This window comes from Fomitopsis serialis, assembly GCF_022376445.1.
Source record: "Fomitopsis serialis strain Sig1Antser10 chromosome Unknown B0H18scaffold_1, whole genome shotgun sequence".
Lineage (NCBI taxonomy): Eukaryota > Fungi > Basidiomycota > Agaricomycetes > Polyporales > Fomitopsidaceae > Fomitopsis > Fomitopsis serialis.
In genome coordinates this window covers 1,809,982-1,836,150 of record NW_025954961.1, presented here as the reverse complement: position 1 = coordinate 1,836,150, position 26,169 = coordinate 1,809,982, and the positions used below count along the sequence as shown (strand labels likewise).

General features: G+C 59.7%; 12 protein-coding genes across 12 annotated transcripts; 6 read left to right on the top strand and 6 right to left on the bottom strand.

Moving 5' to 3' along the window:
• Positions 1 to 32: 32 nt before the first annotated feature.
• Positions 33 to 1,089, top strand: B0H18DRAFT_1112854 (uncharacterized protein; the record flags this gene model as incomplete). Its single annotated transcript, XM_048032880.1, has 4 exons — positions 33 to 57; positions 112 to 564; positions 617 to 675; positions 739 to 1,089. The coding sequence occupies 4 exons, from the start codon at positions 33 to 35 to the stop codon at positions 1,087 to 1,089; spliced, it is 888 nt and encodes a 295-aa protein (XP_047901552.1).
• Positions 1,090 to 2,162: 1,073 nt separating this feature from the next.
• Positions 2,163 to 3,500, bottom strand: B0H18DRAFT_24146 (uncharacterized protein). Its single transcript, XM_048037250.1, has 5 exons — positions 3,346 to 3,500; positions 3,050 to 3,256; positions 2,868 to 2,996; positions 2,730 to 2,816; positions 2,163 to 2,676 (listed from the first exon to the last, which is right to left on the bottom strand). The coding sequence occupies exons 1-5, from the start codon at positions 3,346 to 3,348 to the stop codon at positions 2,263 to 2,265; spliced, it is 840 nt and encodes a 279-aa protein (XP_047901551.1). The 5' UTR covers positions 3,349 to 3,500; the 3' UTR covers positions 2,163 to 2,262.
• B0H18DRAFT_968475 (60S ribosomal protein L18) lies at positions 3,347 to 4,706 on the top strand (the record flags this gene model as incomplete). Its single annotated transcript, XM_048043507.1, has 7 exons — positions 3,347 to 3,349; positions 3,592 to 3,678; positions 3,731 to 3,775; positions 3,834 to 3,998; positions 4,031 to 4,210; positions 4,262 to 4,510; positions 4,618 to 4,706. The coding sequence occupies 6 exons, from the start codon at positions 3,347 to 3,349 to the stop codon at positions 4,307 to 4,309; spliced, it is 528 nt and encodes a 175-aa protein (XP_047901550.1). The 3' UTR covers positions 4,310 to 4,510; positions 4,618 to 4,706.
• On the bottom strand, positions 4,706 to 6,923 carry B0H18DRAFT_968474 (uncharacterized protein). The gene is made up of 3 exons (XM_048043506.1): positions 6,656 to 6,923; positions 6,323 to 6,525; positions 4,706 to 6,296 (listed from the first exon to the last, which is right to left on the bottom strand). Exons 1-3 carry the CDS (start codon positions 6,793 to 6,795, stop codon positions 4,900 to 4,902), a joined length of 1,740 nt encoding a protein of 579 aa, XP_047901549.1. The 5' UTR covers positions 6,796 to 6,923; the 3' UTR covers positions 4,706 to 4,899.
• Positions 6,906 to 9,340, bottom strand: B0H18DRAFT_968470 (uncharacterized protein). Its single transcript, XM_048043505.1, has 4 exons — positions 9,131 to 9,340; positions 8,308 to 9,075; positions 7,801 to 8,282; positions 6,906 to 7,771 (listed from the first exon to the last, which is right to left on the bottom strand). The coding sequence occupies exons 2-4, from the start codon at positions 8,998 to 9,000 to the stop codon at positions 7,222 to 7,224; spliced, it is 1,725 nt and encodes a 574-aa protein (XP_047901548.1). The 5' UTR covers positions 9,001 to 9,075; positions 9,131 to 9,340; the 3' UTR covers positions 6,906 to 7,221.
• A 3,227-nt stretch (positions 9,341 to 12,567) lies between these two features.
• On the top strand, positions 12,568 to 13,260 carry B0H18DRAFT_1112849 (uncharacterized protein; the record flags this gene model as incomplete). Its single annotated transcript, XM_048032879.1, has 1 exon — positions 12,568 to 13,260. The coding sequence occupies one exon, from the start codon at positions 12,568 to 12,570 to the stop codon at positions 13,258 to 13,260; it is 693 nt and encodes a 230-aa protein (XP_047901547.1).
• A 1,631-nt stretch (positions 13,261 to 14,891) lies between these two features.
• On the top strand, positions 14,892 to 16,689 carry B0H18DRAFT_968454 (uncharacterized protein). Its single transcript, XM_048043504.1, has 4 exons — positions 14,892 to 15,188; positions 15,276 to 16,058; positions 16,090 to 16,309; positions 16,363 to 16,689. Exons 1-4 carry the CDS (start codon positions 14,997 to 14,999, stop codon positions 16,683 to 16,685), a joined length of 1,518 nt encoding a protein of 505 aa, XP_047901546.1. The 5' UTR covers positions 14,892 to 14,996; the 3' UTR covers positions 16,686 to 16,689.
• Positions 16,690 to 16,923: 234 nt separating this feature from the next.
• On the top strand, positions 16,924 to 17,501 carry B0H18DRAFT_968452 (uncharacterized protein; the record flags this gene model as incomplete). Its single annotated transcript, XM_048043503.1, has 4 exons — positions 16,924 to 16,947; positions 16,999 to 17,115; positions 17,139 to 17,143; positions 17,221 to 17,501. A coding segment is annotated over exon 4 (281 nt), but the record flags the coding sequence as incomplete, so codon positions are not given.
• A 344-nt stretch (positions 17,502 to 17,845) lies between these two features.
• Positions 17,846 to 20,121, top strand: B0H18DRAFT_1081273 (GNL3L/Grn1 putative GTPase-domain-containing protein; the record flags this gene model as incomplete). Its single annotated transcript, XM_048031368.1, has 8 exons — positions 17,846 to 17,871; positions 17,916 to 18,025; positions 18,080 to 18,182; positions 18,307 to 18,500; positions 18,566 to 18,819; positions 18,869 to 19,148; positions 19,200 to 19,327; positions 19,393 to 20,121. The coding sequence occupies 8 exons, from the start codon at positions 17,846 to 17,848 to the stop codon at positions 20,119 to 20,121; spliced, it is 1,824 nt and encodes a 607-aa protein (XP_047901544.1).
• Positions 20,122 to 20,543: 422 nt separating this feature from the next.
• Positions 20,544 to 22,265, bottom strand: B0H18DRAFT_1112847 (uncharacterized protein; the record flags this gene model as incomplete). The annotated part of the gene is made up of 2 exons (XM_048032878.1): positions 20,544 to 21,659; positions 21,714 to 22,265. 2 exons carry the CDS (start codon positions 22,263 to 22,265, stop codon positions 20,544 to 20,546), a joined length of 1,668 nt encoding a protein of 555 aa, XP_047901543.1.
• A 165-nt stretch (positions 22,266 to 22,430) lies between these two features.
• B0H18DRAFT_1112846 (uncharacterized protein) lies at positions 22,431 to 23,255 on the bottom strand (the record flags this gene model as incomplete). Its single annotated transcript, XM_048032877.1, has 1 exon — positions 22,431 to 23,255. One exon carries the CDS (start codon positions 23,253 to 23,255, stop codon positions 22,431 to 22,433), a length of 825 nt encoding a protein of 274 aa, XP_047901542.1.
• Positions 23,256 to 23,280: 25 nt separating this feature from the next.
• Positions 23,281 to 24,217, bottom strand: B0H18DRAFT_1112845 (uncharacterized protein; the record flags this gene model as incomplete). Its single annotated transcript, XM_048032876.1, has 2 exons — positions 23,281 to 23,696; positions 24,088 to 24,217. 2 exons carry the CDS (start codon positions 24,215 to 24,217, stop codon positions 23,281 to 23,283), a joined length of 546 nt encoding a protein of 181 aa, XP_047901541.1.
• Between the last annotated feature and the right edge of the window lie 1,952 nt (positions 24,218 to 26,169).

Sequence of the window (26,169 nt, the reverse complement as noted above, 5' to 3'; positions counted from 1 at the left end):
CTTGCGTGCCCGGTCTGAATCTGTACAACAGTATGGTCACTGGAAGAGTCTGGTTCAGTAAGTCGTCGCATCGATCCGCGTCATACTAATATCCTGATAACACCTATCCAGTTACTGGTGCTTCCAGTGGATTCGGGAGGCTCATGACCGAGCTCGTCTTGAAGAACGGAGACAGCGCAGCCGCAACACTGAGAAAGCCAGAGGCCATCGCAGACCTATCGTCGCAATACGGCCCCGACCGCCTCCTCGTAGCCAAGCTCGACGTCACGAACAACGAAGAGATCAAAGCCGCCTTCAACAAGGCCGCAGCGCACTTCGGGCGTATCGACGTCGTCTTCAACAATGCCGGATATGCTCTGTTCGGAGAGGCGGAGGGTATACCGGACGACCTCGCGCGCGAGGCCATGGAGGTCGACTTCTGGGGCGCGGCGAACGTCAGCAGGGAGGCGGTCCGCGTGTTCCGTGAGGTAAACAAGCCCGCGGGTGGATTCCTGCTGCAAGTGTCGTCCGCCTCGGGTCTCATCGGCCTTCCAGGGCTGTCCTATTACTGCGCGCCCAAGCATGGTAGGAACTGCGACTTCAGGGCACGCATAGGATCTGACACGCACTTGGGCAGCGCTAGAAGGTTTCACCAAAGGTCTTGCTGCGGAGCTCAATCCGGAATGGAACATCAAGGTGCCTTCCTTCGCCTTGGTAATAGGTCGACGACTGAACTAACTAACAGAGTACCACCTTCAGGTTTGCATCGTTGAGCCCGGAGGCTTCCGCACTCCCGCGCTTAGCAAGATGGTCCACGCTCCGCCCCATCCCGCCTACATGACGCCTGCCTCCGCGACCTGGCGGGAACGCGAGCGGTCCAAGGGCGTCCAGTACACGCCCAACATGGCGGATCCCGCCACGGCCGTCGAAATGATGTACAAAATCACATCGCTGCCAGACCCGCCGATCCAGCTTCCGCTGGGCAAGGACTGCCTGACGATGGTGCGGGGTACGCTGGCGAAGCTGCAGCGGACCGTAGATGCCTATGCGTCATGGTCGGACGAGCTGCAGCCGGAGGGTGAGTACCAGTGGGAGTCGATGGCTAGTTGATCGTAATACTTCCCATCGCCCGTCACCGGTCACCGGTCACCGGTCACCGGTCACCTCCCGGTCCATCAAATTACTCTTTACACGTACCGATCGTGGTTCATAAACAGGCTTTCTCGTTGACTTCCACCGAGTACAAATGAACCACCCGCATTGTCCAGTCGTGATGTGTCGTTTTCGCCCCGACCATTCCAGGTTTGCGGCGATTGCTGCATTGGACAGATCACTATAACTATAGCTTCAGTCCTCCGTAGTGCCCGATGCTCGGCGGTAACTCGTAGCAGACGACAACGATATTATCCATCCTGCAAAACCCGGTGCGCTGAAGTTCACTGATGGCGGAGACCGAACGACCATTGTTCCATAGTAGCGGTGTTAGAGTCCCATACGTCATATATTGGCTGTAGACAAGTATGTACATGATCAAGCACAAGAAGCTCCGACAATGGTAATGTCTACCACAGCAAAGACACGTCGGACACAAACCAAACAATAACACGACTCACCGTTTACACAGCACACAAAGTGCTCGTCAGGGAAGCGTTCGGCTTATTGTGCATAGGCGACATTGTGTCCACAGCATGCGATTCCAGCTGCGTCCGCTGAGGATTACGTTCGACTGCATGGCCGGAATAAATTCGAGGTCCACGCCTTCCTCTTTTAGGCTTCATTCAGATAACTCTTGCCGCTATAGATGGCCAGCGACGCGCCACGGACGTTTGCAAACTGGTGGAAGCCTAGGGACCCGTCAGTCAAAGAGTATTGAATGAATCACCAGATGCTCCGAAGGCTGTGCATGAGAATACTCACGCCGTGATCGGCAAACACTAGTCCTCCAACTGCAGAGCGGAGGCCATACCCACCGCCGGCTGATTGGCACCTTGAACTTGCAACTTGCAACTAATTCAACATAGGCGTAGCATAGAACGTGCAGGTACAGGATATTCGAGGTGATACCAAAGGGCAAGCTTGACATGTTCGCTTTTCTCTTTTCTGTGCTATTTGAGAACCATACGACGCATGTTCACGAAAGGACTCTTGGCATTGAGGAAATTGAAGAAATTGAAACGTCTTGTCGGGTAACCACGTGTTCTCAGCATTCGGTGCCCCACATATACCCTTGACCTGCATTCCGTCGTCTGTCCCAAGAAGCCATGACACGCGTCTTCAGCCACTCTACCACCGAGGCTCGCCGTTGGCGGGAGGCAAGGCGCTTGAGGAAGGAGCATCGTAGTCGCGAGCACGAGCAGGGCTGCTGCCACGAGGGGGGCTCCTTGAGTAGCTTCTGCGCCTGCGGTAATCAGGGGAGTACCGGCTACGCGGAGGCGGGCTGCGGCGATCACGCCAGTCCCGATTGTCACGACCGTAGTTGTCGCGGTCCCTGTCATCCCGGCGGAACGGCTCCCGTTCCCGACGGTCCCTGTACGTGTCTCTGTAAGAATCACCGCGGAAGTCGTCACGGTCCCCCCCGAAGCCTGAGTACGTGTCGCGACCTCGGCGACGACGGTGCCCCATATATTCGCCCGGGGTTGGTGCATGCGGCCGGTCGGTCACGGAATAGTCCACACGGATTCGACGACCGTTCAAGTCCTACACGAACGTCAGCCACTTGAACGATCTGGGAAGTAAATGAGACTATTTACCACACCGTTGAGTTCCTTGATGCAACGTGCTGCTTCATCAACGGTCGACATCGAGATAAAGCCGAACCCGCGGGAACGGTCTGACTGCTTGCACTTGGTCAGCAAGAGGCACAGGACGCCACGTCAACACGGACATACCCTTTGATCATAAACGATGACAACTTTCTCGACATGTCCAAATCGGCTGAATTCGTCATCCAAATCACGCTCCGTGGTGCGAATGCTCAGACCGAACACTCCCAACACGCTGGAGGGATTGGGCGCCTGCTTCGCAAGATAAGTACAAACACATCACAACACGAAGGGGCAAAATAACACACAATTGGGGCATGAGGAGGGCGGCGCGGCGGGGGCGGAGACCGGCGGTAAGAAGAAGCTCGCGCAGGGCTGCGGGAACGAGAGCGGCCTCGAGGAGCGGGAGGAGGATCACGATCCCTTGGGTCCGTATTAGCGGCAGCCGCGGGCGGCGGCGGCTCGTTGTAAGGATCCGTGTAAGGGTCGACAGGCGCAGGCGCAGAATCTCCGTACTACTCAGCATGAACGCACAGCACCGGAAGCCAAGTCATGGAGAACATCAGCGACAGCGTCAACGGAGCGAAAAACGACGACAACGCACCATGGTGGTTCAAGTTCACGAGCTGTTTGGCCCTGTTTGCATGTGGCGAGCGCAGTTCGCTTTCGCGCCACAGAGCGCTAACCTTACAGGAGGAACTACACAGTTCCTCAGCCACAGCAGCCACGCGTGATTGCCTGTTGGTCCAGTCTGCCCAGCAAGCCGCCGCAAGAGCAACCGCAAGATGGTGAGTACGCTGTCCGCCCGACGACGGCGGCCAGCGACCAGACACTGACTGTGATGTCTTAGGGTATCGATATTGCAAAGCACCACGTCAAGAAGGGCCAGCGCACTGCGCCCAAGAGCGAGGACCCGTACCTTCTTTTGCTGGTCAAGGTGCGTGTCGCCGATGTGAACTTCATGGGCCGTTTCTTACATATGTGTACAGTTGTATCGCTTCCTCGCCAGGCGGACAGATTCAAACTTCAACAAGGTCGATACATGTGGCTCGCATTATGCGTGAACAGGAGCACTGACACTTTGTCTATTAGGTCATCCTACACCGTCTGTTCCTCTCCAAGACGAACCGCCCGCCCATCTCGCTCTCCCGCATTGTCAAGGAGACTTCTTCCGCTCCTGACCGTGACTCGAAGGTCATCGTGACCATCGGCACAGTCACCGACGACGTCCGTCTTCTCGAGGTGCCCAAGTTGACTGTGGCGCTCTTCGCTTCACAGCCGCCGCCAAGGAGCGCATCCTCAAGGCCGGTGGCGAGGTGTTGACCCTCGACCAGCTCGCGACCCGTGCTCCTACCGGTTCGAACACCATCTTGCTCCGCGGTAAGCGCAACTCGCGTGAGGCCGTCAAGCACTTCGGTATGGGGCCCCACAAGCACAAGAAGCCCTTCACCACTTCCAAGGGCCGCAAGGTGCGTGACATCATCGGCTATCACTTTGACATTTTCTGATTGCGCGTTTAGTTCGAGCGCGCCCGTGGTCGCCGAAAGTCGCGTGGCTTCAAGGTGTAAACCACCCTCTGAAAATCGGCGTGAAGTCGATGGGTGTGTGGGTGCGGGCGACGTACACCACTACAGTTGGATGGCCAGGGATATGTACCTCTATATGCATGTCATGCAAAAGGGTGACGCTACTCTACGACTCTATGTTTATCTCCTATCCCGATGCAATGATGTATGGCCATCTTCCCTCGCAGGAAGGGTGTTCCGCGTGTCAGTATTGCTCGACCTCTATCTTGAGACGACTTCAACGTGTTCTGACTGTCATGCTAACGTGTCTGTGCCAATGCGGGACACTTTGTCGCGTTGTCGTCGTACAGCATGTTAGCTGCATAGATGGATAAGTTACGTCCCAGTGTGTTGCGTGTCTTTCGATGTTGCGGATTCAACGCTAAACAATCTTACGTGGTCTGTTGTCATGGCATATCAGCGAGCAGGCAGAAGTTGATATGATACTCGTTCAATACATTCGGCAGGGAAATATTGGCACTAGCATCAAGTAAGTAAGGATGGCTGACACGTCCGAGTTGTTCAAGTTGTCTGCAAGTACTACTGGCTCGGACACTTTGTGCCTATCCCTAGTGCTTCTCCGTGGCATAAGGTCAGGCCCATGCTGACCAACCCATGAAGTCGGCTTCGCAGATTGCAGGGATCTCTATCCTTGGCCGCTCGGGCAGGTACTGATATGTTATTGTTGTGAAAAGCTCCTCCAGGTCGGTGTTTCCCGTTTCCCGTCCCGGTGCTGGGGCCGGAACGCAAGAAAGGATTATATCAACGCCGTTGAGAAGGGATGCGTATGGGGCGAGCAGGCCTAAGGCAGACTTCGCGTCGTATTCGCCCAGTATGATCCGCAAGTTGCGCAGACGACCGCAGGCCAGCGTCCCCGAACCTGACCTTGAAGCCAAGGCCTCAATGCACATTCGCAGGTACTTGTCCGCAACCGTCAAAGCCTCCACGTTTGTCATGCACTCGAGGAACCACTCTAGCGTGCGTAACCCTGGGATCGGCCAATACATGAGCCACAGCTCTTGTATTTGTTCGCAGGGAAACCTCTCCATGACCCCACGGAGCGAAACATGCCACAAGGGAACTTTGTGGCTGTCTGGGTCGTCCTCAATTTCGATCCGAATCCCGGATACTGGTCCGGTGGCTATGACCTCTACAACCTTGTAGGCCACGCTGCGTGTTGCGAATTTGGTCATCTGCGGCAGCAGTGGCAAATTCGGGACGATCTCTCTGAGAAGACGGAAGCCTCCCAATACACCCCCAATACTGATGGCCACCGCAGGGCTAAGCGGCATGAGCAACAGGAAGTAGTTGATCTCCCATTGATTGAGACCACGGAAGACGCATCTACGGAGAGCGGGGAGGTTTGCGCGTGTGCCAGCGGGTAATCTGTTCTGCCATAGTCCGGTACTACCGTGCACTATGCGAGGCGCCGTAGAGATGAGCATAAGGTTGACGAGATGTGGCGTGCTGATGAGCAAGCGTACCAGCGGTGTTTTGGCAGGAAAATACAAGATGTTGAGACCTTGTATACAGAGGGACGTCAGGTTTGGAAACCGGTCCGCTGGGAGGAGGTCCACGTCCTTGAGGAATAGAACGCGCAGCGATGTCGATTGGCCGTGATCAAACAAAGTGATTGGCGGCACGTTTTGGAAGCCCCGTCGAAAGGAAGCAATCGGATCGTCTCCCGCAAGTGTTAACGTCTCAAGCGACGAAGCAGGCGTAAGATGCGGGGCTGCATCCGCAAGATTGACATCGTCCCAACGTACGTCGACAACGCGATGATGCTCAGGCTGGTGCTGAAGCAACGAAGCCAAGAGTGCGTTCGGCAACTTCCCTCGCAAACCGATGGTCAATGGTGCGTTGCCGGACCGTTCAACCAGCATAGCCTGCGCTGGATAGGGAAGCGTCTGGCTGATATGGGTCCAAAGGCGCGGGATGCCAGTGGCGACTGCCCGCCAGTGTCGACAAACGTGGGCCAACTTCAATATGTCTTCGGGGCGACCATGTCGTCGACACATAGGAAAAGATCCCTGCGTCCGCGCCAATCCTCATGTTTCTTGGGTACGAAGAGAAATATTGCTGTCAACATCTCCGCGGGCAGACGATGAATAGGGGATGCCGCATTGAGAGCGGTTCGGGCTGCCTGCGACGCAGAGAGAAAAGTGTGTTCGATATGTTGCAACTGCATCGTGGGATCAAGAATGAGCGAATGCATGGGACTAATAGTTGGTGCACGGTGCCACCGTTTGCGCCCTAGCTTAGCACATACCAAGTCAAAGCTGCCAGAATTTATCGTATTAGCTGCGAGGTCGGGGCGTTCAAGTTGTATAGGGGTGAATCGATGCGAACCTCATAGATTCACCCTGCTGCATCTTCCAGGCTAAGGCCTCAATTAACTGCGACGACGAGGCTTCAGCTATTCGAAGATCTTGTAGCTGCGCGACTGGCAACACGTCATTGTCGATTTCTGAATGTCGGGATATCCCCATGACGATCAGCAGTATGATCACGTTGAGACAAAGAGTGGTACGAGGTCAATGAGCAGGCAGTGGCGCCACTCAGTGAATCCGAAGGCTTGGTGGCTCGAGACGGGCGGCCCGGATGCGCAAGGTTCACTACTTTTTCCCTAGTTTTGGCTGTACATGTCTACGGAAAATTAGCAAGACATCGGAACAGCCCAGTAACGACGATTGCGGAATAGAAGGACACATATATCACCGTAGTACATGAAGACGAAAGTGCAACCGGCAAAGCACATGCGACGAAAGCGATCCAAGTATGTACCGATACACGACGAAGGGGCACACTATTAGTACAGAGCCATTAAGTAGCACTTGTACGGATAACGTAAAGCGGACATATCAATAAACGGTCCCGTGCAAAGGTACGCATGAGCACGAAGACAACCTCGTGTATTATTCGTCGTCGGAGTCGTCCTCAGAGTAGGGTCTGTCATAAAAGTCCTCGTAGTCCTCCTCCGAGTCGTCGCTGTCGACGTCACGCAGGTCGAAGTCGAGGATCTCCTCCCCATTCCAAGTCACGTCCGCGCCTACCATGCGCAGATCCTGCATCTGCTCGACGATAAAGTTGCGGCAGCGATGGACGATGAGCTTGAGCTTGCCCGCGTGCTTGGAACGCTCGAGCACCACGTCCTGCAGCTGCCAGAAGAAACACGCATCCGGGCAAGTGTCGCCAGTGAAATCGACTTCTTCCAGGATCAACGTGTGTAGGAGGGGGAAGAGCGAGGGCACGCGCGTATGTTGTCGGAGGGGGTCGCCGGCGAGCATCTCGCCAGTGATGTCGGCGCGGCATTGAGAGCAGTTCTCTCTCCGCAGGGCGTCCGGCAAGTGCGTGGCCGAACGGCCCTGCACCCAGACCGAGCTCACGCTCTTCATCCCGCTGAAGAGCTCGATCCACGCCTGGCCTGTGAGCGAGACATACTCGGGAATGTAGAAGGCACGGACGCTCTCGAGGGGAAAGCGCGACAAGCAAACAGCAGGCTCGCGACGCTGAAGTCAGGCTCACGGCCGTCCCACCGCAGGAGTACGCGGACCGCTGCATCGCATCGCCGCTTCCGCGCTGCGTCGTACAGCTCGTCGGCAGAGTACGCTTCCCTCCACGTGAACAGCTCCAATGCTTGGTCGTGCGGCACGAACGTGAAGCTCTTCAGCCTGAGGTCTTGGATGCCCATGGCCTCCCCCCGACGGTGCTTCACTGCAATCGCGTGTCCTACGGCCATGAACTCGTCCAGACGGCGGAACGCGTCGCAGTACAAGACGAGTTGCGTGTCCATGGGGAACGAGATGTGGTACAGCAGGATGGCGCAGTTCAACGCCAGCGCATCAATGCGCAGAAATTTGAGGCATGGGAGGTGGACAAACTGCCCTACGTCCACGTTGGGGATGAAGAACCATGGTACCTCGGGAGTGATGTGATCGAGGTCGAGCCACTCGAGGTTGGGCATGAGCTCGAGGCGCTGAGTATTTCCTCAACCGACGTACGCATTTGGACGTGGCTCCATCGAGCGTAAGGTGTGTGACGGTATGCGTAAAGAGGGTTGTGGCCCAGCACCAAGTACACTGGCGAAGCTCGACGTACTTGAGCGACGGACACTCTCCGCGGAATAGTTGCGTCGGTACATGAGACGTGGGTCCAGCCCTGCTCTGGGATGGGTTGTGAAAGACGAATGATTCGAGGAGGGGCGCAGGGTATGTCATGTGTCGCCACAGCTTGTGTACCGTCCCACGCATCTCGCCAGAGGAGATGGACAGTTGTCGCACGCGACCCATGCTTCTGGCCAGCAGTCCGAAACCCTCGCACTTGGAGGCAAATTGTCGCGCGCGGAGGTCAACGTGAGCCACGAGGGGCATGGTCTTCGAGCGTTCGAGCTGCAACGCCACCCAGGGCTCGGTTTTGAAGTTGATACACGTCCATAACCGGGGCGTCTGCAAGGCGACACTCCGCCAGTACTGGCAGACATACGCAACCTGGGTCCAGCGTAGGTCTTCCGGAGAATGGGTGGCGACGTTGAGGACGAAGATCTCGGATAGGAGTTCGACGGGCAAGCGGAGGACAGGTGCGAGCTCGTTTCGCCGGGCGACGAGAACTTGCACGCTATCCCGCAGCTGGGCAATCTCCAGGTCAATTCTCTCGCGAATGCGCTCGACAGGTTCCTTATCGCCCACCGCCGACATCGCAATTGCGGTATGCTTGGTCACGGGCGATCGAGGTGTATAGTCTTGGGTCCAGAACGTGCACCCGGGCGCTGGCTGCACGCACAACGTTGTGAGCATGCGATATATAGAGGTCTAGAGGGAGACATACCTCTGCCGTGCGGGACGGTGGTGGGAGAGAGAAAGGCGGAGGCGCTGTCAAGCCATGTATGTCGCTGAGAAGATGATGAGTCTATTACCGACCGTGCGCGCTACGCGCATACGGCCATCCACCGTACACGGATCAGGTGATCGGTCAGGATGCCTACTTACGGCGAACGCCGTCCAGGCGGCCGCGGCACAACACCCATCTGGCCATCCTACATATCATGCTCTATCTTGACGTGATACATTAGTCTGCCCAGCGTCAGACGTCTCCCGCCGACGACCACCGCGACTGCCCCTGCGTTGTGAAGGGCTTTTGACGTACTCCGACTCCCGACTCGATGTGCTCTCCTGATCGGGACTCGGAGTCGATATCGATCTCTGTCTTCTGTGGCCAAACAACCTACCGGCGGCCCTTCAGCGTACCAGGCGGGGCTGCGTGTGGCTCGTCAAGAAGAGCATACGAGCTTGGCATCTCGGACGACGGGAAGCTGACGCTGCGCAAGTATGGGCAAGGGCATTATTGAATCGAGGCGATCTTCAAAATACACACCGTCAGTGATCGGTCTTCTTCGCGTGCGCCGTTTAAATTCGGCCGTCGACGTATGTACTTACTCGCCGAACACTCCTCGCATCAACGCTCGCATCTCATCACGGTAAGCCTCGACCGTGGCGGCATATACACTCAGAGTTTCATTTGCAGCATTGGTCTTCCCAAGAATGGTCGGACACCGTTCCAGGACATGTCAACGAACTAGCTGCTTCCGTCCCTTCCGTCCACTCCACCCTCAACCAGATATGTGACTCGCCGTCTTCACAGTATGCTCAGCTGATCCATGTATTTCTCGTCTCTGCTGAGCTTCCATACGGCATTGGCGTTCGACACGGCCGCGTGTCCGAGCAGGTCCCCAGTACGGCAGCATTAGAGCTCCGGCGTGCCTCTATCGCTGCACCGAGCCTTCAAGAAGCGCAAATGGCATCGCGCAAGACGCCAAGTGGAATTACCGTGCCATAGAAGCACAAGCGTGTATGTTTATACTGTTTGACGATCGAGTAACTGCGTTCGCTGAATGAATGGGCCTCTAGAGCAATCGCATGAGCTAGCAGGCTTGTGACCCCGTTCGTGGGATGCAAGCGCCAGGGGTGTTCATTACAAGAGGCCGACCACACCGATTTGCCATCGCCTTCTCGCCGTTCCTGCATTCTAGACTGGGCCGCAGTGAACGGCGACCCTTGTATAGGATCGTGGCACTGGCACCCTCTTCCCTCCCTGCACGTGGCGCATGGAATGGCAATTTCGGACTGGCTGCACGACAACCGAGCTCGCGTTGAGTTTCCAAATGATGTGTGTAGCAGCGCGCGACGATGCAGTTCATCTTAGCTGTCTGCTAGGATGTTTGTGTCGACCGAAAAACCAACGCACGGCTCAAACTGACCGTCCACAGCTGTAGCGCCGTTAGGCACACGCCACGCTTCCCTCTCCCCCCACCCCGGCTGAGTTACCTTCTGCGTCGATGCCCGAATTAGATCCGTCTGACAGGCATTACGACAGCTTCTTGTGCACTGGTGCAGCAGACCGATATGGCAAAGAATTAGAAAAACAGGGTGAGTCCTGTTGATACGCTGCGAATTCCCGCGTTCATCGTTTACATACAGTGGACGTGTCTACTGCCCATCGTTAGGCTATTTGTCATGCGCTACTGAAGGTATACAGGCCCCGGTCCGAGGCGTCCCCTACGTGCCAGAACGCCATACACGGCCAGCGTGCGTCTTCCGATGTCCGCGTTCGTGTCGGCGTTGGGCTGGTGTCGTCCGTGCAGCCCAATGCCGACTGCGCACCTACACAGGATGCGCTCACACCTTAGCGCAGGTCCCAGGTCCGTCTTGCCAGTACGCCACACCGAGTGATCAACGCAGCTGACCGCGTAATGGCAGGTCCATCCCACCGCAGCATGAGAGCGGAAGCGAGCGATCTCAGCGATAGACAGCGATGGTGCACACGATATGATGCATGACCCTCCTGCGCGCGGCCCCGCAGAAGGGCTGGGGCTGGGGTTGGGGGACACCGCGCATTGCACGGGTGCGTCCTTCCGTGTCCGGCGGCGCGCCCGTCGACGACGGTCTGGCCCCGCGCGTCCGCCTCGCTTCCCGCCCACGCCGCCGGAAATGACACTGCTGGTTATGGCCCTGCGCGGATCAGGCTCTAATCGCTGCGCCGGTAGGCGCAGCTTGCCATGTATGGCGCGACGCTCGCACTGCTATCGCCGCGGGAACGCGCACGTTCATCTGCCGCACTGTACAAATCCTGGGAGGCGGGCTGGACCTGGGCGCCGAAGTGCCCTGCGCTCGCCCTAGAAGCAGCGTAGATCGAGCGGGCCTGCCACGCCAGCCCACCGCAGGTTCAGCGAGTTACGCCGGGGTCGGTCCGCGCGCAGACTGGGCATCCGCTGCACGCTACTTATCAGCCGCGCGGTTATCACAGACGCACGTTGCCAGAAGCGCGAAGACGGAAGGGGTCGTACCAGGGGGCTGACGCTGTGCGTGCCTTCTTGCGAGGTGCATGCATGCGCGCGTCCCGCTGAGAGGGGCGAGGATCGCCCGGACGGAAAGGGCAAGTGAACAAGCTCCGTGGAATTCACGAATCCCAATGTATCTCCGGGCTGCGCTGAGTCCTCCTGGGTGAGTGCGCGTCAGTCCGAAGCGCCCCCGCGCGGCCATTAATGTCTGGTCGGTGCGCCGTTGGAGGGCGAGACGGCATTTCGTCCAAGCTTCCCACTCATTATCTTTGTTTCCTCGCCTCGCGTTTCGAGTTCCGCAGCTCGCTGCAGGCTCGTGCGGCGGACAGGCCAGTGCGGCCCAGCGAAGAGCGGCGAAGCCCCATGACCGCTGCTGCATTCGTACGACGCCGTCTGCGTTACTCAGTTTACCAATCCCTTTCGAGTGCAAGCAATGCACTGCCATATACGTTCGTAGTGATCGGATCTGTCATTAGCATGTACCAAATTGACAGGCTCAGAAGCCTTGTAATAATAGGCTCTATAGATCAAATTTAGGCAGGTTCGCGACTGCGAGGCACCGATCGACCCGACGTACAGTGTACGGCTACGGGACGTAAATGAGTACATATCCCTATGCCGACCGTTACGGGCTACGTCCGTCGTCGGGAACGGTTTGGGCACTGGTGATGCAGGTTTTCCGGGCTGAGCGGCAACAGCCACGACGGTCGAGATCCAGATCCTACCGACCGCCCGATGCGCCTCCGAGCTTAACATCCGCGGGCGGGGCGGGGCATGTATACGCCGACCGTGAAATTGAGGCGCGGACCTGTTCCAGACCGTCCCCAGCTTCCGCACGGTTCAGGCTCAGGGTCGCATCGCATCCGCTCCACCACGGCAGAGCTACTTTCATTTATTTGTTACCAAACATTACGCACCCACGCGTACGATGCCGGACGCCCGCCAGGGTCCGCCGTCGTCACCAGCCCAGTCCCCGCGCGCAGAGGGGGAAGGACACCCCTGGAAAAGGGCCCGGCTGTTTGGCCACGCTTCAGCTTCAGGGAGCAGGTTCAGGCAGAATAGCCTCCGAATGACGCCGCGGGATGGCTGCGAGGGTGGCGAGCGCACCGCGAGCTTCGCGGCAAGCAACCCGAGCGGCGGCGACCCACGCGAGCGCGACCAGATCCCGCATCTCGTCGGAACGTCACCGTCCACACCGACACCCGTGGCCCGCCGCGCCAGGGCCCAGGGAACGACCCCCGCGCGCCTGCGCCCGATCGTCGAGCTCGAGCCTCGACCACTATGTACAGCCCCCGACGGACGGGCGCAGTTGGCGGTGAAGCTGAGCCTCGCCGCACTCAGTACCAGCGACGAGGCCGGCGAGATAGAGCGCGAGATCCGCGCTGCTTCGGGGATCGAGCAGGGATCGGTGCAAGGCCCGGGGTCGCGCGGGCGGCGGAGGCTGTACAGGACAGTCGGTGCGATCGACATCTGGCGTAGCCAATCTTTTACGCGATGGAAGGCGGGCGCAATACCTTTCCGGACGCGCGCGGGCGGATGTGCCTGCCTCGTCGGGTGGCGATGCGCCGTGTGCGGTGCCGTCGCTGGCGGCGAGCAGCGGCGCTGGTGCCGTGCTGCGTGAGCGATGGCTGCAAGACAGCGGTGGGGCGTGAAGCAGCTAGGGTGAGTGCGAATTTGTTTACCGGGGGATAGAGAGCTGACTGTGCGGTGTGGATGGGTGGCCTGTCTCCACCAGAGGGTGCTCACGCAATCCGGCAGCGTGGGATCGCAAGCAGCAATGTGACTGCAGTCTCTCGGACAGGGCATCCACCTCAGAATTACGCACATACTGACATGGCCCGACAAGATGGCGGGCTCGAGGCAGCGCTACCGTGCGTGCAGCACGCAGCTGATCAGCAGCGTGCGACGCGCCCTCCGGAGCAGAAGGGGCGGCGCGGACGGGAACCGCTCCGGGCAGCATACAAGTCGATCGGACAATGGGAAAGCGGGCACGCGAAGGGCCGCACGTGGCTGCCAGGAACCGGGGATGGGCCGCGTTAAGCATCCGCGAGAAGGGGCACCCCGGGGAGGATCCTTCGAACGGGCTGGGCGCGGCGTGGCCTCGTCACGGATTGGGGAGCTGGGACGGCCTGGGTGGGCAAGTCAGCAGGCCGGGGAGGGCTTCTCTGCGCAGTGGGTGAGGAAGCACACGCGAAGACGCCGGGCTGTCTGCGTTGGCATGGGAAGGACGTCGATGGCTATCAGGCTCTGGGCGGCGGGCGACCGCCATAGAGTGTTGAGAAGCAGGCGTGATAAGCCTCGAGATGAGCGTCACGTATGACCGAGCGTGCGTGCTTTGGAGCAGTGGAGAAGTAGCTCTGTTCGCAGCATCCCCAGAACGGAAGCTCGGAAGGGGCGCGCATCTCCGTGGCCGCGTCGCGATTGCATTCATAGCGAGGGCTGCACGTTCGCGCGAGACCAGGACCAGCAATCCGGCGCAGGCGAGCCCGGAGCGTTCATTCAAGATAGGCTAGCAGCGGGACTGAACGCGGGTACTCAGCAGCACGCGACATGTACATGGGATGCAGACAGACGACACGGACGAGGCGTGTCGCCTGTGCTCGATCATCCGTGTCACGACAGCGGGCCCAATCCTAGGAGGTGGGATTTGAATGCGTTCGGATCGATAGTTGAGATTGGGTCAAGATTGCAAGTATATTGGGAAGGAGGGCCTTCTGGGCATGCGAGCAGCGCCTTGCCAGAAGGGACGACTCGCCGAAGAGGGCTGCCGGCAGAGGCGGGGACGGGCCTGGGCCAGATCACGCGCGCCGATAGCACGAAGGGACAGCACGGCGTCGCGGGCGATCAGCCACCGCCAGGCCTGCTGGTTTCTCTCTGGGACGCGCACGGACCGGCGGGATGGCTGTGCTGGGCCGCGCAGGCAGCACAGAGGCGGGAGGCGGCGCAGGCGGTGGGAGACGAGGCGGGCGCGAGGCAACTCTCTCCACTCGCACGCCGCTCACGTAAGATGCCGAACATATGGCGGGAGGACCCCGGACTACCCCGAGTCGCGGCGACCTGCTGAGGGCAGCGGGAGGCGAATGGCAGCGTCCGAGTGGAGCTGGTGGGGCGCGGCCGGCGAATGGGCGGACGAGGACGAGGGGCGAGACGAGTGACGGGAGTCCGATCTGGGAGGGGCGAGGAGGAGCGGGCAGTGATGGGGGGTTGGAACTCCGCCCAGTGGGGGAAAATACATAACGACGTCAGCGTTCGTCATGGGCCTGCGCCTGCATCACCTTCCTTGCCCGTCATCCTCCTCCAGCCACGTACGACATCATCCTCCTCCAAACCACCATCCCGTCCCAGACCGGTGTCGTCATGGCCACCCAGGTCCAAGCCCCCACCAGGATCCCGTCCCCCGACCTTGACCGCCCGACGTCAAATGCCCCCGACGCCCCCGACACCCGCCCGTCGTCCTCATCGGCGCTGCCCAAGAACCGCAGGACCACCTTCGACCTCGAGCCCAATCCCTTCGAGCAGTCCTTCGCCCGCCCCTCCAACGACTCGTCCGTACGCACCTCCAAAAGTCCCCCACCCGCTCCTCCGCCGCCTCCTCCCCTCCACCGCCAACGATGACCCTGCCGGCCCTCCTCCCAGCAGCAGCGGGCGGACCGCTCCCATTCTGGCTCGCCGCCCTCTCCGAAGCCCGTCCTCCCCCCACTCGCAAGATCTCCTCCCCGTCGGACGCTTCCTACACTGGGGCTACTCGGCTCGCACCTGTCAAACTCCTGCGGTCGGGGCCCCTGTCCCCTGCGATGCTCGCGGGGCCCCAACCCAACTCCAACAACGACCAGCCGCTGCCCGCCTTCGACCCCTCCACCTTCCGCACCGGCTTACTCCCGCACGGGGCTCACGCCGGGCACGGGGCTCACTCCCCTCATCGGCGGGCCCGTCTCGTTCCCTCCGCCCTCGCCCAATACGGCTGCCTTCCTCGCGATGATGCAGAACTCCAGTGGAGCCACCCCGAGCCTCTCCAGCGTCGCAGGCACCATTACGCCCAACACCCTATCAGCCATCACCGGCGTCCTCTCGACCACGCATCATTCCCACTCGCACGCGACGACCAACCCGTCCCCGCTCTCCATGCACGCGTACCAGCCCCAGGCACCGGGCCAGAGTCAGCCGAGAGAAGGCAATGGTAACGGCAATGGCTACTCCTCGAACGCCGCCACCAACTCTGCCGCCAACGGCCTCTTCCTCCTCTCCCAGGCGCACCAGGAGCTCGCGAAGCGCGAGGCCCAGGCCGCTGCCGCCGCAACGCCAACGCCAACGGCGCTGCGAACCCGAGCGCGACTACCACCACCAATGGCAACGGCGCTCCCGCGCCTACTCCGGCCCCACCGCCTCGGCGAACAACAAGCGGGGGACGAAGCGGAAAGCGTACGACTCGCCGGTAGCTGCGCATGCGGAGGTCGCGCAGGAGCCCGCGTCGGGGAAGCGGACGCGGTCGTCGACGGCATCGAGTGCGACGCAGCGGAGAGGCAGCGTGCCGAGCATGGATGGTGAGGAGGAGGAAGAGGACGATGACATGATGGACCCGCCCCCACCGCCCTCGAAGAAGGGCGGGGCTCAGAAAAAGCCAGAGACGGAGGAGGAAAAGCGGAGAAACTTCTTGGAGCGCAATCGACAGGGTAAGTCTCCGAAGTGCCGCGATCTTCGCCGCGGGCGCTGACTGTCTTTATAGCTGCGCTCAAGTGTCGGCAGCGGAAGAAGGCGTGGCTGTCGCAGCTCCAGGCGAAGGTCGAGTACCTGTCGAACGAGAACGAGCGGCTCACCGCTGCGCTGGTCGCCTCGCGCGAGGAGATCTCGCGACTATCCGCGCTCGTCGGCGCGGCATCCGTCGGTCCCGCCGTGTCGATGGGCGGGTCGAACGTCGGTGTCAACGGCTCGCACGTCCCCGTGAACGGCGGGCCGCCGATCAGCGTGAGCGTAACGATGCCGCCCGGAGGGAAGAGCGCGACGGCGATGGTCGGTGGCGGCGGTCGGGTTATGGGTACTGAGGCCTGAGGTATATAGAGTGCGTGTGTTGGTTGTTCGTCTTTTGGACTTTTGATTTGCCCCACCTCCTGCTGTTAAGCTGCGCCGCGGATACACGACGCGTGCTCGCTCCGCCTCGTGTGCAAGACGTAGGGTAGCATACTTACGCGTATATTTGTGTCAATGTGTATTTGTATGGTCAGCAATACATGCTTGTTGTGCTCTGTGAGCCTGGGACGGAGCTTCGTCGGTGTGTCGACTGAGAGAGTCGGTGCTGGGCGTTGAGGTGGAGGTGCGTGGTTGTGTTACGGTGTTGCTGTGGGCGTGCTGATATATGGAGCAGGATCAGGAGGCGTACCTGTGCAGGTTCATTGGGCATCTGATGGTTCACAGCATTGATGGCTGTTGCTTTTGACTGTCTGTCCGGTGTAGTACTTGACCGAGAGCCTCGAGTCAGTCCTGTGGCGAGTGGTAGAGCCCCAACTGTGCCGGCAGGCCTCTATACGAGATATGAGCTCCGCGCCGGCCTCTGCCACGGATGCAGTAGCGGTGCTACTCTGCGAGGATGGTGTGCGTCGTACTGTTCACAGTTGCCCGCTTGAGGACAGAGGCTTACGGCACGCGGGTCCTGACCTGGCGCGTGGGCGTAAGTTACGTGCGGTGGACAGGTTCCGTTATTATCGCTAGCAACTTAAGGGTGTCGGAGGCGAGGCAGATGCACGGCAGCACTCGACTGCGCCTGGAGGAGATCCCTTCCCGATTGTGTCAATCGAGGACGCGACGCCTTTATGAGGTCACGGGGCCGTGTCGCCTGGCAAGTTGTGTTCAATCAACATGCATGGCGTGGACTAGGCTGCGCGGTGACAGGACTTGGATCCTGTCCGTGCAACTAGCGGGCTCCTGGATATCGATAGTGGGTTGTAGCTGATGGTCATGGCATGTGACGACGCTTTCCAATTCGAACAATCGGCATAACGACGAGCGTCGCATGGCCGTTTGCGGGAGTTGCAGTGTGCGTTTTGGCCAGGAGATGGCGCTCAAACAGGCAAATAGTGGAGAATCGTGGCGGCGTTGAGTAGCGATGATCGCAGATCTGAGATCCGGCCCAATCGGGCAGTCAGAACAGAATTTACCGCTTTTGCAGGGCTCGTAGCTGCAGCGTCGCACGCACCTCCCTCCGTTCCCCTATCATGCCGCGCATACGCAAAAGTCAGTTGTCAGAACACGTAATCCCTGAGCTAAGCTGACCATGTCTGCCAGGACGACCAGGCGAGGGACAACGAACCAGCGTGAAAAGATCAAGCACAAGGTCGCGGAGACTAAGAAGAAAAGGAAGAAAGCAGAGAAGAAGAACCAGCAATGGAAAACGAGTGCGTGGTGCTCTCGGTCTCTCACGGATGCTCAGACTCACTCGGGTGGGGTAGGACATCCTAAGGACCCCGGCATCCCGAACAACTTTCCGTACAAGGACCAGATCCTAGCGGAGGTCGCGCAGGAGCGCAGACGAGTATGTCATGCTGCCGCGCCGTTCCAAGTCTTTTTTCACTTACACATCTCATCAGACTGCAGAGGAGAAGGACACGTAAGGAGGAGAAGAAAGCGGCAAAGGCGCAGGCGGGAGAGCGGAGCGCGGGAGATGTCGATGCGAAAGAGAAGGGCACGAGCACAGCAGCGCCGCTCAAGAGCAAGCAGACGCCACCGACGACGACATCCCCGTCCTGGCGAACCGGAACTGCCTGACCTGTGCTCGGTACTGCAGCGGTGGACGTGTCGTCCAGGTCTTGGATGCCCGCGATCCGTTGCGGTGTAGGAGCGCCTCTCTGGAGGAGGCGCCAAGGACAAGAAGTTCTTATGTCTGAACAAAGTCGGTGCGTACGATGGTGTCTTCGTCGGATCTGTGCTTTCTTAAGCCGAGGATGTAGATGCGTGCCCTCGGGAAGCCGTACAAGAGTGGGCGACGTCTCTGCGCGCTCAACATCCCACCGTCCTCTTCCGCTCCGCTTCCGTCTTCCTGCCCACCGCGGCTGAGCCAACTGGCAAAGGCAAAGACAAGGAACGGGCGGACGATGCTTGGGGCGTCGACAGCGTCATGCAGGTCCTGGGCAGTGGGCACAGGAGAAGGAGGAGACAGTGCCTCGTTGTCGCCGTAGTCGGACTGACCAACGTACACATCCTATTTCCCTTACCTAGATATCATGCTGACTCGTTTGCAGGCCGGAAAAAGCTCCTTCATCAATTGTTTCCTCCGCAAGGCAGCCCTGCCTACCTACAAACTGACCTCGTCGCCGCAGGATGGCCCCACAACGACCGCTTACCCTCAAGAGACCTCCCTAGAGACGGAGGGCAAGCGTGTCCGCATCATCGACACACCCGGTCTCGCATGGCAAACACCGAGCGAGCTTTCCGCAGACGAGCTCGAGCGCCTCCGTGCTCGAGACATCCTGCAGCGCAACAGGGGCAAGGTAGAGCGGCTCAAGGACCCAGCACCAGTCGGTATGTGCGCTCCTACATATCTAGCTGATCGCCGGTACTGACCTATCCCAGTTGCTGAGCTGGTCTCTCGCGCTGACAAGGAAGATCTCATGCTCTTCTACAACCTCCCTGCGTTCGCGGCTGGGGATGCAAACGCGTTTTTGGCCGGCGTCGCTCGTGCGAACGGGCTAGTAAAGAAGGTGCGTGTTGATCCAGCTACTTAACTAAATATCGTCTTCTAAGTGCTGACGTATCGAACGAACAGGGCGGCGTCCTCGACCTCGCCGTCGCTTCCCGCATTGTCCTCCGTGACTGGAGCACAGGCAAGTTCCCGCGCTACACGAGACCTCCGTCAGCCCCGTCCACCGTCCCCGCTCAGGATGGGAGCTTTGCGGATGTGTACGCGAAGAATGACGAGATCCTGTCTCGGCTGGACACAAGGAAGGAGATGCGGAAGTCCCGGGGCACGGTCAGGATGAGCCCCGGTGAAGTCGAGAGCAGGGAAGTCGCGCTGGAGATACCTTACTTCGGCGTGGACCAGGATGAGGACCAGGATGAGGACGATGATAACGATGAGGTGGACGAGCTGGAAGAATCCGGCGAGGACGTGGAAGATGATGAGGATGAAGAAAATGCGTCGGACGAAGATGCAGACGATGAAGAGGAACCTGCACCCGCACCTGGCAAGCGGAAACGAGCCGGCCAGAAGTCTCCTCCCCGCGCTGTCAAGAAGGTCGCGTTTGCAGCAGAGCCCAAGGGTACCAAGCAAGCGCGGTCTGCAGCGGGTTCCAAGCCCTCCGTTGCTAAAACGAAGCAGGATACTCGCGCGCAAGCAAAAGTTAAGCCTGCACCTAAGGCGAAGCCCGTTAAAACGCAGAAGACGCCCTCCGTCGCCGCAGCGATGAAGAAAATCGCCAACTCATCCAAGAAGGCGAAGCAGCCGTCAGCATCGAAGGATGGCGAGGAGACATACGACTTCAGCAAGTTCTTTTAACGTTTCGTTGTACTTAGCCTTCACATCGCGCATGTTCTGTCAATCCTGTCAATGTATTCCGGGAGAAACTACTACTTAACTACAGGTTGGGAACCAATGATCTAGTCCCTAAACCGTCTATGACTGTCTATGGGTCGTCACTATCTACCGTGCATGTGTAATAACATAGTGGTTGTGCAGTGAAAGGGGTGAAGTGCTAACGATACGGCAGGCCACAGGGGGGAGGATGGTACAACTCGATGCATTGAAAAATACCAAAGTAAATGCATGGAGACAACCCGACAGGGTGTATAAAAAGAGAACGTAGCCCGCTGCGTGCCACATAGCACCGACAGCGAGCAGGAGTCGTAAATTAATCAGCAAAGACGTGGGTGCCCTCTGCACCGGTGATCAGTCATGTCGTTGTCGTCTTCGCCCAGGGCTCAAGACCACGCGCCGATTTTGACGACGCAGGTGCCCGCATCCTGGAGCACACCGCGCGGCCCGTCCGCAGCGCGCCTGAAGGCCTCCGGGGCACGCTCGAACGTGACGACCCGGTCTTCATCCTCCTCCGCGCCCACCCACGGCCGCACCTTGTTGCCCTCGACCATCTCCAACGCCGTGGCGAGCGAGTGCCGCACGTCCTCGCCCTCGTCGACCTCAGCGGCGACGCTCACCCACGCGTACCCAACCATCCGCTTGACCTTGGCCCGCTTGCGCCCGCCCTTCGCGGGTGCTTGACTCGTCGAGACCGCACGACGCAGGGAACGCAGCCCGAGACGGATGTTCTCGTTTGCACTTGGGATCGCGCGCGAGGGCATGTCGCCGATCAGCGTGGTGAACTGCGCGGGGCAGACGAAGGTCTTCCTCTTGCGCCCCTCGTCGCCACCATCCTCCGCGTCCGAGACCGCACACGACATGGAGGGGTACGACGCCAACAGCCTCTGCGCCGCCTCCCAGATCTCCACACCGCCGACGGTGTCCAGGACCCCGTCGAACGACTTTTCCTCGTCGAACATCTGCTCCAGCACGGCAAGCGGCTCGCCGACGAAGACCTCCTCGGCGCCCCAGCCCCTGATCCGCGCCTCGACACGCTCGCGCCGCGTCAGCGACGCCCCGGAGTTGCTCCCCTCCGACGACTCCTCACTCTCATCCATGTCCCGCACGGCCGACTCGGGGACCTGGGCGCACACGTTCACCTTTTTCTTGGCAAGCATCTGCAGGGCTATCGCGCCTGCGCCATCGTGCGCGTTAAGGATGAGGATACGTGCGCGACTGCCCCTGCCCTTCCGTGCGGCGATCACCTCGGCGAAGGAGCGCACGGCGCGATGAGCGGGGACGCCACAGAGCGGGATGAGGGCGAGATCCTGAGGGGTGAGCTGGTTGGGTGCGGGAGGTGGTGCTGATGGCTCAGATGCGTTGCCCTGAGACGGGAGCGACAGTGTACGCGTACGCGTACGCTGACGAGGCGGGAAGAGCGTCGCGCCTTTCGTACGCGGCTGCTTGCACCGGCACATGCGATGTCGCTCGATGACGACGTACTCCGCAAGCGCACCGCACTGCACAGAGATACTCAGTGAATATGAAGATAAGATGAGCAGAATGAGGCGCACCTTGCGCACGTCCAACAGCCCGACGACCCACTCGCCCCTCTTGCACACCGCACTATCAACATCAAACCCACACTCAGCCACACGGCCCACGAAGCTCCGTCCAGGGATGAACCCCCTCTTCTTCCCCCTCACCGAGCCCGCCGACCCGCGCTTCCCCGCCTTCTCCTGCACGATCAGCGAGTCGAGCGCGTCCAGGCCGACCGCGAAGACCTGCACCAGTATGTGGTCCGTTGACACGAAGCTCGGCGGGGGTATGTGCGCCGTGAACGCGACGGGCAGCGGGAGCGTCGCGCGCAGGTGCGCGGGCGTCTCGCTCTCCTTCTCGTTCCGCCGCCCGTTCTTGCCGAGGCCCACGCTGAGCGAGAGCCGGCGGCGCGTCTTGGACAGCGGCGAGGAGCCCACGCTCGCGGCGACCCCGCGCACGATCTCGATGGTGGCCATGCTGCTCTGCGCCTTGCCTGAGCGCACGAGGTCGACTTGCCCATCGAGGCTAGTCTTCCCGCTCTTACCAGTGTATGCGGCCCGAGGGAGCGTCAGGCTCGTGTATCCCATCGAGCTAGATCCATGGCCGGGTTCGGACACGGGAAGGGTGCGGGATCGAATGGGTAGGCAGCGAGCTGCTGAATGAGACCTGCTGGCCCAGGGACGGCGCAGAAGGGTTCGACAGCGAGACCGAACGCAGATGGTTCCGACGACGACGCGCATAGTCCTGAAACTTCATATCGGGCGACTCCGTCGGGAGGGCGGCTCAGGCTCGCGCTTGAACCGGTCGAGCAGGTCCGATTCAGACATGGACGGCCGGCGGTGCAGCGAGCTCCTGAACTCTGGGTGGAGCGGGCCATGGCCCACAGCGCCTACGCCCGAGGTGACGACGGGCCCGCTCGTCGCGCCCATCCCCGCATAACCCCATCCATCGGCGGCGTCGAGCTGCGCACGCCATGTAGCTTCCCAACGGCGTCGGCGCGGGCGTACTCGCCCTACTGACATCCGCGCTGCTTGCCCGTAGTCCGAGTACTCACTCTCGTCCTCCTCCCAGAGCGCGCTCATGCGCGTCTTCGAGTGCCGGTTCGAGGAGTGTCGGCTGTTCCGCTGCTCCTTGGGGACGATGGGCCGTGGACGGGCCGGGCCCGCGACGGAGGTAAGGTCCGGGAACGCCTGGCGCTCGAGTTGGTGAGGCGCAGGGATCTGGAGCGCGTCTGCCGGAAGAGGAGGGAGGAGATCCGGGTGAAGAGGCCGGGCAATGCGAACGGGCGAGTCCGCGTTGGGTGGTGGCTTGGAGCGACTGGGTGTGGTGGGCGCGGAACCAGGGGGGACAAGCCAACGGACGTCCTTGGCCCAATCCTCGTCCGTGCGGAGAGACGTCGTAGGCTGCGAGTGGCGACGCTCATGACGGACCGGAGGCTGGAGAGAAGCTGGAGAGAGATCGATGCTCAAAGCACGAGCCTTGCGCGACGCAGAGATAATCGTTATAGATTCGCTGTGGCCTTCATCCGACTTTGACGGGCCGGCCGACCCCATAGTAGAACCCAACGGCGTAGTCATGCGAGTGGAAGTAGTTGCACCGGAATCAAAGATTGACGCACATCTTGGTCAGATACAGGAGGAGACACAGATAGAGCGGAAGAAGATGAAGGGAAGAATCTGAAGAGGACCGGGAGACTACTGCCGACGGTGGTGGCTCATCCTCTGAGGAATTGCGCGACAATGGACCGGGCGTTATTGCAAAGTCCAGGTCCAGGTCGAAGGACGAATCCCGCGAGAGCGTCGGGGGCGCTATGGAGGACTTGAGTTTGGGCCGGCCATGAATGGGAAGAAGGGCAGTCGCAAGTGCTTGAGGTTCGAGCAACATGGCTTCGACGACGGTCAATGCCTGGGGCGAGGGGGCGAGAGACGAGGAGGGGGTGTAATAGACCTCGCTGTCGTCGTCGAGAGTGTCGCCGGTAAGGCCGACGGTGAGGTCGACAGGGCGCCGAGCTGAGGAACCTGGGTAGCAGCGGGACTTAAGTATGGCGATGGAGCAGCAGCATGGTACCGGTCGGCCTTCTGCTTCTGTGATGATGCTTCGGTCGACGCGATCTCGTGGATAACGGATCGGCTAGCAAAATACTAGTAGGAAGGAACATCAAAGATAAAATGGGCATAAGATAAGCCAGTTTTCCATGCCAACTAGCCGGTACGATCGCGTCAGGGCGCGCCGACACTCACCTCCGGATCCGAAGCGTCCTCCGAGCCACGTTCGGCGGGCTCAACGTGCGTCGCCTCTTGGGGGAGCGACGGTGCTCGTGCTGGCCATGAGCGGGCGCTGGGCGTGGTTGTGGAGGTGACGCGGGTGTGGGAGAAGCGCTGTATGGTCTGTGAGAAGGGCCGGCCTCACTCCCATGTCGATCTTCGGTGGCGGCACGGATAAGCTCGTGCTTTGTGTAGTGGTAGTTCTTCTGCTGGGGAAGGGAATAATGCTGAGACGGACGGCCTAGCAGGGCTTGGATGATGGTGGGTTTCGGCATGGAGAGGAGCACAGCCGGGGAGGAGGAGGAGGAAGTGTGGTGCAAAAGGCGTGCGGTGGCTGCACAGCGCGTCCGCCCGGGCTACTGCTAGCCGCCCGTGCTCAGCCACCCGCGCAGTCTCGTCCAGCCTCAGCTTCGTCCCAGCCTCATCGTCCGGAAATATTCGTCCCCTTCGCCCGCTGCCCGACTCCGACTCCCACCTGCGCCTGCGCGTGGCAAGGGTCGCGCACAGGCCTATCTCCTCCACAGTCCGCCGCTACGTCTCCCGACATGCCGAGCACACTTCGCGCTATCGCATCGCACTAAAATGTCGCCCTCTTGTTCCGGCCTGTCTGACCCTCGTCGCTTCACAATCAGCACCACAATCTGCCTGTTCGCAACAGTTCTAAGGGAAGATCTGGGAAGCCATCCTGGATCAGGCCTTACCACAGCTATCTTCACGAACGTGGCCGTCCGCGCGCGATACCCGCTCTTCGCTGTATGGACCGGAATAGCGTCACTATCAGAAAGCTTTGATGTGCATTGCGTCTCGTTTCAAGGAAAGGCGAGCGCTAGCGATGACGAGCATGCTGTGTGTGGATCTCGCACTCATTGTGCGAGACGAAGACGCACTTCCGCCGCCCTGATGCGAACCGCTGGACGTCGCTATACGGTCACGTGATCGCATGTGCACCATTCGAGGACGACATGATGGGACTCCTGGGAGCATTTGCGCGGAAAAGTGCAAGTGCATGGCGAAACCGGACTCTTCGCTCCCGGGAGCGACGGTAAGCACAACCACCGATGATGTACATGGAACCCTGGAGGACGGTGGTCAATCCGCAACAAGCCTCGCGGCCGCCTTCCTGTGTGAAAACAGCCGTGCGTTTCCTGTATCTTGCCTTCCTCAGAGACATGCCCGTCTGTTATCTGTGAAAGGCCCCGCTCGCTCTCACATATTATCGAGGCCGCAACGTGCAGGGCTATCCTCGATTTAGCGTCCTTTCGCGAACTGACGCTGCGGAGAACGGCCTTGTCGACATGGTTTCCCCATGCTTCTTCTGGGGTAGCCTGGGGATGCTGGGATTCTGCAAGATAGTCGATGTATCGTCTGCTCCACAAACGCTACTGGCAGCCTGCGCTAGTGTCTAGCCGCAGCCAGAACCAGTCTCTCCCGGTTGCTCGGCACGTTCTTCATCTAGCAGCTTACATGAATGTGCAGTCGACGCAACCATCGCTCGCCGTGGACACCGTGCCTCCATACCATCCTTCCCGCGGAACATGCCAATACCGCTCTATCTGACAGATGCCCGTCACAATTCCTATGCGACCCTCAGTCTTCCATGTCCCGGCAGCAGTGCCGCAGTGTGCCTATCGCCTCGAGGATCACATTCCGCTCGTGCAATGACAATCGCCGGCTCTGCATCTTGCCACAGTTGAATGGTGCGTCCTTGCTCCGAACCTTCTAATCACATATTCGTTGACATTCGCGGCGACGACCGCATTGAAATGATAGCTATCTGTGGTCTCAATACAGCGGTGTCTCTACCGCCTCCCACTGACCACCGTTCTCCGCCCCGCGGCAGGTGTCTCACAGGGTCTGGAAGGCTATTCTTAGCTTTAACTTTGGTCGTTGCCTCGCAACGTCTTTTTGAAAGTACTAAATAAATCGATGGCGGAGAACACGCAAGGTGCGCCGAAGGATATTCCATTCCCCTCGCAGTCTCACTCCCGCCGGCTGCAGACGTCGAGGTCCCATTCAACCTTCCACCGCGTATCGTCTTACGGCGTCGTGCCGCTATTGCACACATCCATGCAACGGTTCCGGGTTCGTCCTCGACCATAGCCATGCGCTGCCATGTCGTCATCGCATTCTAGTCTCGGGCAAATACCCGACTGGGTAGATGAATGGAGATTCAATGCGATCATGTACAGGTCGTCCGTTTCGTTACGCAACTGAAGTGGACTCTCCG

Bases quoted from the DNA above. Each gene is read 5' to 3' on its own strand.
- B0H18DRAFT_968470 (XM_048043505.1), bottom strand. From the start codon at position 9,000: ATGTCGGCGGTGGGCGATAAGGAACCTGTCGAGCGCATTCGCGAGAGA. The intron at 8,283-8,307 runs GTACGTCGGTTG...GGAAATACTCAG, and splicing joins ATGGAGCCACGTCCAAATGC to CGCCTCGAGCTCATGCCCAA. The intron at 7,772-7,800 runs GTTTGCTTGTCG...TCCCCTCGAGAG, and splicing joins TTCAGCGTCGCGAGCCTGCT to CGTCCGTGCCTTCTACATTC.
- B0H18DRAFT_968474 (XM_048043506.1), bottom strand. From the start codon at position 6,795: ATGGGGATATCCCGACATTCAGAAATCGACAATGACGTGTTGCCAGTC. The intron at 6,526-6,655 runs GTTCGCATCGAT...ACCAACTATTAG, and splicing joins CAGCAGGGTGAATCTATGAG to TCCCATGCATTCGCTCATTC. The intron at 6,297-6,322 runs GTGTCGACGACA...GTCGCCCCGAAG, and splicing joins ACGCAGGGATCTTTTCCTAT to ACATATTGAAGTTGGCCCAC.
- B0H18DRAFT_968454 (XM_048043504.1), top strand. From the start codon at position 14,997: ATGGCCACCCAGGTCCAAGCCCCCACCAGGATCCCGTCCCCCGACCTT. The intron at 16,059-16,089 runs GTACGACTCGCC...GCGCATGCGGAG, and splicing joins CGGGGGACGAAGCGGAAAGC to GTCGCGCAGGAGCCCGCGTC. The intron at 16,310-16,362 runs GTAAGTCTCCGA...CTGTCTTTATAG, and splicing joins CTTGGAGCGCAATCGACAGG to CTGCGCTCAAGTGTCGGCAG.
- B0H18DRAFT_24146 (XM_048037250.1), bottom strand. The intron at 2,997-3,049 runs GTGTGTTATTTT...TATCTTGCGAAG, and splicing joins GCCCTCCTCATGCCCCAATT to CAGGCGCCCAATCCCTCCAG. The intron at 2,817-2,867 runs GTATGTCCGTGT...ACCAAGTGCAAG, and splicing joins TCATCGTTTATGATCAAAGG to CAGTCAGACCGTTCCCGCGG.